The sequence below is a fragment of the Chrysoperla carnea genome, chromosome 2 (genome assembly GCF_905475395.1).
Source record: "Chrysoperla carnea chromosome 2, inChrCarn1.1, whole genome shotgun sequence".
Classification (NCBI taxonomy): Eukaryota; Metazoa; Arthropoda; class Insecta; order Neuroptera; family Chrysopidae; genus Chrysoperla; species Chrysoperla carnea.
This window is the reverse complement of record NC_058338.1, coordinates 98,131,995-98,144,525: the sequence shown is the minus strand read 5'-3', so window position 1 is coordinate 98,144,525 and position 12,531 is coordinate 98,131,995. Positions and strand designations below refer to the sequence as shown.

Below are 12,531 nucleotides of genomic sequence, written 5' to 3'. Positions count from 1 at the left end.
AAAGATATTGTAATAGTATTTATCTATGAGATTTACGTCTCGCCCAGTGTTGCCAACAATCAACTCTCAAGTCAAATATGTAGACGAAGACGGTAGAAAACCACTATTCCAATAAAAATGAAATTGATGCACGGTTAAATCAAATCCGAAAGTGTTTAGGATCATTAATAAATTAATTATTATAGTGAATCGGCAATTCCAGGAATAGTTCCAGAAAAAAAATACAAATACTAACTTTATTACATTCAAAATTTTAATCACATTCTTTATATTTAGCCATTCGATCTTCTTCAGTTCTTGTACTGTAGTAAATCACTATGAGCCAATCTTTAAGCATTAAGGTTTATTAAGATAATCTAAATTTCTTATTTTAAAAATTTTTTTAAAACTATTTGGTGCGATAGTTATTTAAGTAAATGTTATTTTTTATTCAATTTTAATATAATGAAGCTAGTCAATTAGCCAAGTCATTAGTCGAAAATCGCTAAAAAATGTCGATAACAAAAAAATCTATTGAATGAGTTGGGTTGGATTACTTTTTGTTTCTGGGTAGTATCAAATTCGATTTTATCAATTGGTCGGTTGTAGAATTACTGGACTATATACTCTTTTTACATAAACTTGCGTTGCCCACTCAACTCCATCTATTACGAGTCACTACAATCGCAAATGGTATTAACTTAAACTGAACGCAAAAAAAAGTTGACCTTGTTTACACATCTATACCATGCGTTTAATTTACATCTTGGCAAAGGCATCTCCCACGAGTATGACAGACTACATGCATTAAGCAATGCAAATAAGAAAGAGGTGTTATAAAAATTATCAATTTAATTTATAATATTTATATTTAAAAAAAAAAAACCCACTCTTTACAGGCACACAGCAGCAGAACCATCATACAGCTTAAAGGGAACCGAAGCTACAACACACTTTTGCAAGAAAACATACACTTCTTTCAAATAACACCTCTTTCTTATATGCATTGCTTAACTCACGTACTCTGCCATACTCGTGAGAGATGCCTATGCCAAAATGTAAATTAAACGCATAGTATATTATGTGTCATACAAGCCTATTAGATGTGTCATACAAGCCTATTATGTGTGGCTTATCCATCCAGTCGTTCGTATTGCTAATTTGTAGCAAGGTAAGTAACTTATTTTGTCATTGATCGAATTGTTGAGTGTGTTTCTTTTTATTTTATTTACCTAAGTTGTCTTCATCTGTTGAGTAACAACAGTGAAGATAACTTAAAGAACATTAAAAAACTAGGGAAATTCAAAAGATTCTCTTTTTTAGGAATGTTTCGCATTTTTCTAATAATTCTTATAGTTTAAGATCCGGCTACAAAATCAGTACATTCATAACGTGATCAATCAAACTAAAATTTGAACGTATGTTTATGAATAAAGGGACATAATTTTAACGGCGGTGCCGGTTAAAAAGTGCCCGCAAATAATTTTAATTATAATAATGTTAATTGATTTTAGAAAAAAAAAATTTCATTCATTTGTTAATTAAATCAAATATTATGGACTTCACAGCAATGAAAGTAAAGACTTTGAAAAGTATTGGGTGCTAAGTTAGTATAGGAAACGTAGCAGTTAATAAAACTAATTTTACACTGAAAAACTGTTGAATTATTTGAACGCTTGATTATTGTCTACAAACTTTTTTGTTCATGGGTGCTGTTGCCCATGTGGCCGCAACCTTTTCGCATCCAGGTGTAAACAGGTATTACTTTGTTATATTTTTACGTTCATAACGTACATTGATCTTGTTTATATCAAATTAAAGCCTATTTATTTCTAGCATGATGTTAAACAGCTGCCTTTGAAAAGGTAGCCGCAAAAATGAGTTGCTTTTCGATTTTTTTCGATGCGATTTGGTCAATATTACTTTTTTGTTTAAAATTAGTTCTTTTAGGTTCAGGAGCATGTTTTAAACTACATCCTGCAAATATTTTCCATGTTACATAATTCGAATTATAAAGGCAAAGTTTGATATTTGAACAATGAAAAAATATTTTTTTTGTACTAAATCCACAAATCTGGTTGACTTTAAGAATGCATCATTTAAAAAGTGTGTTTCAATGTTTATGTTTTGCCAAAAAAAAAACTATATAAATGTCATGAAATCATTTTAACTGTGGAATCGACAGACAAATGCATTTATTCGTAAAGATACGTTCAAATTAGGGTTTGATAAGCCTTTTCATCAAGTCATAAGCGCAGGTGCAGTTTATTTTTTTGGACTACCAGCAGTTTGGCCAAAATAGAAGATATTTGTTATTCATTTTATCACATTTTTTATAAATCAGTTAGTCCGAAACAAAAGTGAATCGTGATTTTAAATGAAAGGCCCTATTAATCACGTTATGAATGTAATGATTTTGTAGCTGGATCGACTATTAGGGATTTTTTAAAATTAATTCGATTTTTAAATTGAGATCGATTCAGGTTTCTATTATCTATAAGTTTCATAGCAGTAACTGTACAATTTCTCAGCAGGATGAATTTCACTGATAATAGTGTGATCAAATTAACTTTTTAGATATTTTAATTCTGAGTTCGGAGAAAAAAATTGAATTTAGTAGATCATTATGATACAAATTGAAGAAACTAAAATCTAACATTTTTTGATGGTCGGAAGGGGTCCAAAAAAAATGGTAAAGTGGCCTAATCAGGTCTTTCGCGTCAGACATTGAGTTAAAAATAAAAAAGCGTTTAACAAGCTTAGGCGCCGTAAAAAGGCGAAAAAAATGAGCTGCGAATGAACCCGATTGGTCCATCGATGTCCCCACAAATTGCAAAAAACCATCGATTTTGCTCGAAATTTCAAAACTTCATAGCTCTTGTTGTTTTAAAGATTCAAAGCTGGGATTACACATAACTTCTGTCTCTTAATAATTGCTCCTATTACTCCCACCCTATTTTTAATGTTATAATTTAAAATAATAGTAATTTAAAATTAATATTTTAGTAACTTTTACTAAAGATGAGAGGTTGGCACTTTAGTAGGTATTACTTTAACTATTAAAGCATATGATTGCGTAAAAAAAATAGCGCGTTACCGCACCACAACTTTTTTAGGGCCATTTTACAAAAGTCCTGTTTTTTGCATTCAGCTGCGGTTTGCAAAAAGTATACATTCGATCTTGCTGAAATTGTTTGTGATACTTCATGGGCACAAAAGCTACAATCCATTTAAATCCCAGCTTTGAATCTTCAAAACAACAAGAGCTGTGAAGTTTTGAAATTTCGAGCAAAATCGAAGAATTTTTTGCAATTTGTGGGGACATCGATGGACCAATCGGGTTCATTCGCAGCTCATTTTTTTCGCCTTTTTACGGCGCCTAAGCTTGTTAAACGCTTTTTTATTTTTAACTCAATCCGACGATGTCTGACGCGAAAGACCGGATTAGGCCACTTTACCATTTTTTTTGGACCCCTTCCGACCATCAAAAAATGTTAGATTTTAGTTTCTTCAATTTGTATCATTATGATCTACTAAATTCAATTTTTTTCTCCGAACTCAGAATTATCTAAAAATTGACGCCATTTTTTTTTTATTTGATCACACTATAAGACATGCATTTTTATCGTCTTTTCAAAACACTTTTTAAGTTTTCGATTTTTATGACAAGTTTCATAGAATTTCACGTCGAAAGCAAAATCCTGTATCTTTCTAGCATATATAGAAAAAAAATAGTTTTGGGGATGTGGCGGATTGCGGCGTATACCTTAATATTAAAAGTTTTCTGTTAATTTGAATTTATTACACGTCGAATGGAAAAACCCAATCATTCTAGCTTGAATATAACTGAAATGGGTAGTTTTAGAGGTATTTTTCTTCCATTTCATCCTCTTCAAATTTTATTTCCCGCAACAAAAAGTACTCTATGGCCTTTCCCAAAGTCCTACTTATCTCTAAATCGAAAATTATCAAAACCGGTTCTGCGGTTTAGACTTAAAAACGTAAAAAAAGACAGACAGGCAGACAGAGTTAGTTTCACATTTATATTAGTTAAGATAATACAAAAAAATTTTCTTTCTAAGATTTTAAAATGTAAACATTTCCATTTTTCAACTATGTAATCACAGATATTAAAACTTGACATAATTTGCTTTTTTTTTATTAAACTTATGTTTTGTTAATTTTCTCACACACACACAAAATTGGACAGAATAAGTGAAAATCTGATTGTATTTTATATAAAATACGAGCTTGTTATAAAAAAGCTCGACATTCAAATGTTATAGATTTTCCAGGCATCTAATCATTTTTTCTGGTCCATCTTCGAATTGCAGATGTACGATGCGACTTCTTTGTACAAACTTCATCATCTATTGCACTGTTTGGTGGTTGTATTCTATTTCTACGTTTTCTAGAATTAAAGCTATTTTCCCCTGAGGTAACATTTTTCTTGTTACTAACTACAGCAAAACAAACAAACTATAAAACAAAGTCTTAACTTATTGTTAGAGAAATATTTTTCGAACTAATATATAAAAAACAATTTCTACTAAGTAAACCTCCCTTCCCGTGGAAATAAAAACAAACAAAAAACGTTAATAAAAGACGGGCCACACAGTAACCCACCGGTCATAGTAACACTATTCTAATCAAAGGAAATCGATTTGTATTGCAAAGTCTTTGCAAAAACTGAATGATCTGTTTTGATTATCTAAATTTGACAAAATAGCAAAGATTACCGTAAATATACTAAATTAAAATATCAAAGGAAACAAAAATTTTTTTAATACAAAATTTCAAATCTCTGCGAAAAATCATCGAATTTGGAACAACTATAGCTCGTTTGAAAACTTGCATTTACCAGTATTGGAATCTATTGCTCAAAAATTTGTATCATTCCTTGCCGCTTTGCACGAAGGATGGAAATGGTGAGAAATGTTGCGTTTTCCATAAAATATGGGAAATATCTGTTTTTTGACATGTTTTAAAGACGAAAATTGAGAGGGTAGTAAATTTTTTTACAAAACAATATGCAAGGGATTACCAGATGTTTAAATTTTCGAATGATATCAGAAAAATTTCAGTGCTATGATTATTTCAGATAATACAGAATTTTTAGCAGAATTTTCCTTTAATATTTTGGTTCAGCATATTTGGTCGGTAATCCAAGTGGGTCCTTTCAAGTATGTCCATTAAGATTGTTATGAAGAAAATGCTATTTAATGACAAATTTTCTAAATAATAACAGTCAATAATAACAGATAAACACACTAATTTAAGGTTCATAGCTCAAGATACAGAAATGACAGCTCCACAAAAAACTACCACAATATTTAAGTTTATAAATAAATGTTCTCATTTACAAAATGTATGATTTTTGTTAAACATAATTGAACTTTTCACGAAATTAATATTGTCAAATACTTGTTTTCATCAAAACTCGAAATAATTAAGTATAGAATCTAGTAACTTAAAAACATAGTTTTAATAACAAAAAATAGGCAAAAATATTTTCGACATTCGTAGAGAGCACCGAATTTTTCAAAGTTAGCTCAGAAGTCGGGGTATTGGCCAAACTTACAATGGATAAACGGTATACAATGAAAATTATAATGGGTAGTATTTTTAGGTTATATTGACCTATTTAGATTTGTTTCAATAACAACATTTTTCGGACTAAAAACTCAATTTTACGATTTTCCGGAAATGGATGGTTGAATTTAGCGCCGGTAGTGGCGATATTAATAAAAGAAACAAAATCGAGGTAAAACAACAACAAAATTCCTGGCATACATATTATTTTTAGAGTCAACTTCATACTCGAAAATAATTATTAAAAAAACGGTAAAAATGTACATAAGGGGTCATATCTGGGTCTCATGACCTTGAATTGGCGGAAAATTGTGCGTATATACTGCAGTTACAACTTTGTCTGACAACTCTTTTAATCTCACCCCTCTTTTCAAAACTACACTCAAGAAAACCGAAATTTCCATGTTCAATTCAAATTTCGCGCTTAAATACGGATATGTGTTTTTTTCCTCACCTCGGGCAGCAAAACGATCCAAAAAATCGTGATAAGCGCACAAAATAACCCCTTACAAAAATATTTTAGGCAGTCGCAGAAAGAAATCAACAAATTCTACCACGCGACTGGGCTATTTTTCAAGATTGTACTGGACTAAAAGTTAATTCGGTTTCGCCGCCTTAATAATTATTTCATCAATTTTCTTCTTTCTTAACAACCTTAACATTCGTAAATAAAACTACACTCAGAATCTTTTTATACAAGTTTTTTATGATTTATCATTGAAAACAAATTACTACATAAAATCGCTTCCTGTGTGACCCGGCCTTAAATAACTCAAACATAATTTAAAAATAATTTTTCTATAATTTATGTTTTCTAATTATTGTAAACATTCCCATTTTTTTTATCGTACTTTTACATAAGTACTCGTAACAATTTACAAAATTTTTTTGTTAAACTTATGTTTTGCTTTTTTTTCCAGACAAACAAAATTAAGACTAAACAACAAATAAATATCAAAATTAATCATTTATACTATAAATCCTTTGTTCAGCTTCAGCCTTACGCCTTAATCGTTCTAACTGTATATCATTACCATCATTTGCCCGTGCACGAACACTCGACAATATTTGGGCATTTTCTAATGATTTTTGATCGAGTTGTTTCCTTTGAAATGTAAATGATTCTCTGTAATCAATAAAAGCTATGTTCAGATTAAAATTTATGAAATTTGGGTTCCGCAGATACTTTAGAAGAGTTACGTCAAAACAGATTATAAATCGCTACTCTTCGAATATTACACATTGGACCTCGAAATGAGAAAAATGTAGATTCTATGTGTTTTATTGAACTGTTTGTTCAAGGTTTGATTACGAAAATATTTTCTAAACCGAAACATTAGACATTTATGTTTTGCATAAAAGGCCCCGTACGATTAGATGGGTAAATTGGTTTCTGTGAAACTTATTAAAACCGTCTACAAAATAATCTTTATATCGTTCTGATCAAAAGCTCTCATAGTCACAAAATTAACGAGTAGTTTTCGAGCTACGGGAAATCAAAGCTAGGCACATATTATAGTTATAGTATATGACTACTGTGTGTTGTATGTGTGTGTGTGCGTTTCTGTATAGTTGTATTGTCTTGTTAGTTGGTGTGTTGTACATTGGATCATTATTAAGACGGTAGTCATACACTATAAATACAATATATGTGTAACTTCAATCGGCGGTAGCTCGAAAATTATCCGTTAAAACATTTTGTGGCTGTGAGAGCTTTTAATCAGAACGAACCGAAAAACATTCTATCCTATCTAATCATACATTAAAGTTATAAACAAATTTAAAAAAGACGATTTTTGCTCATTATTTAAGTTTTCTCGGCATCTACGCATCCAAATTGGACCAGCCGTCAATCGATTGGTTTTTTTGAGATCTATAACTTTATTATTGAATTTTTTTACATTGGATGTCAAGTTTTAACTAGCGCAAGAAAATCGTTTTTTTATTATTGCAAATTTTTTAGGTTAACTTAATCATTGGTTAGCCGTAAACAAAAAACTATGTTTCTTGGCTTTTTTCTTCTTTAAAAGCATATTTTTCGTTTTCTGATAGCAATTTTGTCTCTTAACTCAAGCTTTGTGCTTGATTATATTCGCTTTTTACCAGTCCAGTAACACAATTTATTTAGCTTAACTCTCTACTAATTGAATGAAAATTGAAATCGAATCATTTTCCTCAATTAAATATATTTATAGAGTTTCAGGCATATGCTAATTTAAAAAATCATCCTGTACTAGCAATAAAATTTCTAAAATTATCGGTATCGGAAAATCGAGTAATTTTATAATTTAAATAAAAATCATTTTCTACAATCATTAAAGCCCAAAAAAAAAGAATCCATTTCATTTATGGATAATTTTCAAAATCTTGAGATATTTTTTACTTTACTTGATATCGTTTTATGCTATTCATAAAACGGTTTTTTAAATGAACAGATCTGTAGTCACTCAAAAAATACAACGGAACCCCTAAGAATGAACGCAAAACAAAGCAATTCTAATCAATTTTATTAACGTAACAAAGATCACACATGCCAAACTACAATAAGCATAATTACCTTATAGCTAAAATTTGTAAACCTACACCTAAAGATGTAAATAGTAAACATATCATCACTATCCAAAAATTTGAAATTCTATTCACTCCCTTTATTCCATAGTATGCCGAACCCATGCTTGTGTTTGACCAATTTGCTTTAGGACTATCAAAACCATACATTTCGTGAACATTTCTATTTTAAAAACATAGATATGATTAATTAAAATATTACTTCGAGTTTATGTTTGTTAATTTACCTTGGGCCAGAATTATTAGTGTTGCTTTTGTAACTGTTAGAAGTGGTAGTCCTGCCAAAATCGTACTCACGACGTTTAATCGGATCACTTAATGTTTGATACGCTTCATTCAGTTGTACAAATTCTCTACTTGTATCTTTTGTTTTATTCCTATCTGGATGAAGCTGCAAAAACCATTTATTAGATAAAATAATATAAATTAAATGCCTGTTTTTTTCTACCTTTTTCGATAGTTTAATGTAAGCTGTGCGAATATCTTTTGCGGTTGAATCAATTGGAATTTCTAGTATGTCGTAATAACATTTTGCTTTTAGTGTACTAAAACAGAAAAGGTGAAAAACTTAAATGAATCCTTTTCTATATATTTTTCTAAACTTACACATTTGTGCTAAAAATTTGTCTTGTAATTATACGGCCTAATATAAAATTATTATATTTAAAAAACATCTTAAAAACTACATTATTTTTTTTAAATTATTTTGAACTGTCAAATATTTTTAGGTTTTGTTTTTATATTTACTAAATTAACTGCCACCATCTGTTGAAAAAAAATCAAAATAAACTATTGGTAGCGGTAGGTATAGCAGGTATTTTAAAATAAAATTAATATTTCTTTTTCTTTTAAATAAATGGTAAGTTTTATTTAATATTTATTCTGTTAATTATAATATTTTGAAAAATTATAAGTTTAATAGGTGAAGTGAAAAACTTACTCACTGACTGTTGTCGGCGCTTGAGAATAAATTTGAAATCTTTTCATTTTTTGTTAATATGAAATAAGATTTATGAATCTATTAAAAAATTTGATTTAGAAGCATTCATAATTTCATTAAAAATTGATTTTATTTTTCCACTAAAATTTTGATATTTTGAAAAAATAAACGAGCATCATCTCTTAGTGATTTTTTGTTTATTTGATTGTTAGGACATAGTAGAACAACAATTCTATACACATATACGAACTCACCATTTGGTAGTTTGAACTACTCCTCCAGAGGGTTTAAGAGTTACTTATGTTACAACAAAATAAATAAATAAATACATTTGTTTGTTATATTCACCGATAGATGACTCTATGCGCATAATATTTTTATATGGTCTCATCATAGGCGTGCATTTAATTATTTATTTATTTCTATAATATTTCATTGTGAAATAACGTCCCTAAAAATTCAAGCAATAAACTTGATTATATTTGTTCTTTAAATCAATTTAATACTATTATCACCTTTGTAAAAACTAAACTTAAACTTTATAATAACATCATTTAAGCTAAAAAATAACTAATGCAAAATTCATTAATATTAAATATCTGTGATAATTTACAAATATTAAAATAGTCAAATAGTCAAAATAGAGAGAAAACTTGAAAGTCAGTATGCAGGATTTTTTTGGGTCCCTCAATCCATACAAGAATAAAAACTTAAAATCGGTATCATAACAGAAAAAAATTTTATATTATTTAAAATTTTATTTTAAAACTGGGTATTGAAAAATTAAAAAAAAAACCTATGTTCTGTATAAATTAGGTAAACTAATGGTTATTTTTACTGTATCTGACAAAATTAATGTATATAAAAAATATAACACCTATTTTCAAAATATAATATGAACAGATGTAAGTCAATATAGGTAACTAAAGTGATCTAGTTACGAATCCAAATTGATATCAGAAAAAAGATAATTTAATTACGAAAATAATGGTATTAGCTTGCCTGTAAAAAAACCCTTCTTGTGGAAAAATTGGTTAAAATTAGTTTCATTAAAAATAGCCATGAAGACATTTCGTTATAAAAAAATATAATAAGATTGCTCAAAAATCAATAAAATTTCATAAAAAATATGTCTCATCTGGTTATCAGATGGGTAAAGATCGACCTTATACAGTGTCTCTCTCTGGATTAAAGACTGTAGTGATTGATTTTCTTCTTTTGATAAGTGTGTATTTAATTTTATGAAGAGAAATTGGATAACCAATTTCAATACTTACTAAAATAAGAATAGGAATCATAGTGTTCATAAGAGGAATGGAAATTTTAGTAGATATTTTATAGAAACGTAACTCTATTTTTTTTCTAAAACGTTTCTATTAGTAGTTCTGTATTAAATATTATTTTTAAGATATTTGAATTTGTAACAAAATAGATCTAATATACTCGTTCTCCTTTAAAAATAATTGAAATTTCTATCTTCAATGGTTTTGCCCTCAAGTTTTTCTGCCGGTTAAAACTTTAAATAGGTATGCAGCTGTACAATCATTGTTTCAGATATTTCGTACAACGATAAAATAAAGTTTCAGACTTTCAGTTTATAAATAAGCCTTTCGTACATATCGCTTGTGAGAACAATAATTAAAATTCTCTGTAAATATATATAAACCACATGAAGCTAAAAAAAACTATAGTAACATGACAAACATGCAAACGTTGATCTATATTTGTCTATAAAATTATTAACTTTGGTTTTCCATATAAAAATTCACATCGCCTTTTTCATCCACTAGAATTTTGGAAAATCGTTTCTTATCGGATGCCTACGTCGTACTAAGAAAACACTTTCCAAGTTTCAGGTCTCTACGATTAGCGGTTCAGGCTGTGCAATTATCCGTCAATAATTCAGTACAAAGCATTTCATATGTTTAGATTTATTTATTTAGTTTTGTTATATAACTGAATTAAATAATTTTGATTAAGAATAAAATTGTTTTTGATTACTTACACCTGACAAAATATTTTCAGATCATTCACATTTTGCATTCATAATTTTTTAGCTTAAATGATATTATTATAAAGTTTAAATTTAGTTTTTATAGAGGTGATAGTATTAAATTGATTTAAAGAAAAAATATAATCAAGTTTATTGCTTGAATTTTTAGGGACGTTATTTCACAACGAAATATTATAGAAATAAATAAATAATTAAATGCACGCCTATGATGAGACAAAAATAAAAATATTATGTGCATAGAGTCATCTATCGGTGAATATAACAAACAAATGTATTTATTTATTTATTTTGTTGTAACATAAGTAACGCTTAAACCCTCTGGAGGAGTAGTTCAAACTACCAAATGGTGAGTTCGTATATGTGTATAGAATTGTTCTTCTATTATCTATCTGTATTCTTTAGTTAGGAGTTTGTAAAATTATGGTAAATTTTTTCTCAAGTTAAAATTACCGCGTAAAGATGACACTTGCAGACATTTTGTTTACGTATGAATAAATAATAAATAAAAGTAATTATAATTTTTAAAATATTTCAATTAGATACAGTCATAAATTATTAATTATAAATTTATAATATAAATAATATTCAATTAAATAGTCACACATTTGTAGGCGTGTGCCGGGTGTGTCGCATTCTATTCACACTGTAAACGGTAAGTATATATTTATAATGTCACGTGGAAACTCATTTTTATAAGAAGGCAGGTGCCCTCAACTATTTTTCATTGAGGAATATTTTCCTTGCTTTAATTATGAAGGTAATGCAACAATTTCCTACTGAGAATACAAGCATAGTCTTTGATAAAAAATCTCGTTTTCTCGTTTATGATTCATTCCATGCAAGTTCAAATCGTACAAACCCGTTTTTTGTGTTTAATTACCAATGTTCGCTAAATTCATTATACTTATTTTCATTGAATCTAAAAGAATCTTCAGTGTGATCAAGTATATTATTGAAAAAGAGAATGCAGATGTTCTAAGTGATCGAATTTTTATTAATCAGCTTAAAGCATCTTAGAAAACTTTAGTTTCCAAGTGGACTGTGGTCCATCGACCAAAATTCTGCATCAGGATCAGAGATTAATTAATCGCGTCAAGGAATAATCCAGTTCATGTTAATTGGTGATAATGGAGCATTCTATAGCTTTTTAAAATCGATTAAGTAGTGAACTCAAAAATGACGGTTTGTATATATTTTCATATCAACTTTTATCCCCTATTTTTCCCATTTAGGGGATGGATTTGGAAAAATCCTTTCTTAAATGACACCTTCGGTATAAAATCAATGCCATGCCTCGTTGACTAAATGTTAATATTTTTCCATTTGCTCGCCCTCGACACTTCCATGTATTCTCCATCGGGTGGTGACGATGTTACTTTTGCTGCGGCTAAACCTATCCTTACTTCTTTCGTCCAATTTCAATCCCAATGAGTGTCTC

General features: G+C 28.9%; 1 protein-coding gene across 2 annotated transcripts; it reads right to left on the bottom strand.

Annotated features, from left to right (window-relative positions):
• Positions 1–4,095: 4,095 nt before the first annotated feature.
• On the bottom strand, positions 4,096–9,158 carry LOC123291606 (dnaJ-like protein 60). 2 transcript variants are annotated; one of them, XM_044871949.1, is made up of 6 exons: positions 9,080–9,158; positions 8,588–8,684; positions 8,367–8,530; positions 8,129–8,302; positions 6,546–6,697; positions 4,096–4,439 (listed from the first exon to the last, which is right to left on the bottom strand). In XM_044871949.1, exons 1-6 carry the CDS (start codon positions 9,124–9,126, stop codon positions 4,279–4,281), a joined length of 795 nt encoding a protein of 264 aa, XP_044727884.1. In that variant the 5' UTR covers positions 9,127–9,158; the 3' UTR covers positions 4,096–4,278. The 2 variants fall into 2 exon arrangements, with proteins under 2 accessions (XP_044727884.1, XP_044727883.1); XM_044871948.1 differs by lacking the exon at positions 9,080–9,158 and adding an exon at positions 8,746–8,827 and having other exon boundaries at positions 4,097–4,439.
• Between the last annotated feature and the right edge of the window lie 3,373 nt (positions 9,159–12,531).

Coding starts and splice junctions, on each gene's coding strand:
- LOC123291606 (XM_044871948.1), bottom strand. CDS start 8,813: ATGTTTTTTAAATATAATAATTTTATATTAGGCCGTATAATTACAAGA. Junction 8,685..8,745: donor CAAATTTTTAGCACAAATGT/GTAAGTTTAGAA, acceptor TTTCTGTTTTAG/TACACTAAAAGCAAAATGTT. Junction 8,303..8,366: donor ACTAATAATTCTGGCCCAAG/GTAAATTAACAA, acceptor TTTTTAAAATAG/AAATGTTCACGAAATGTATG.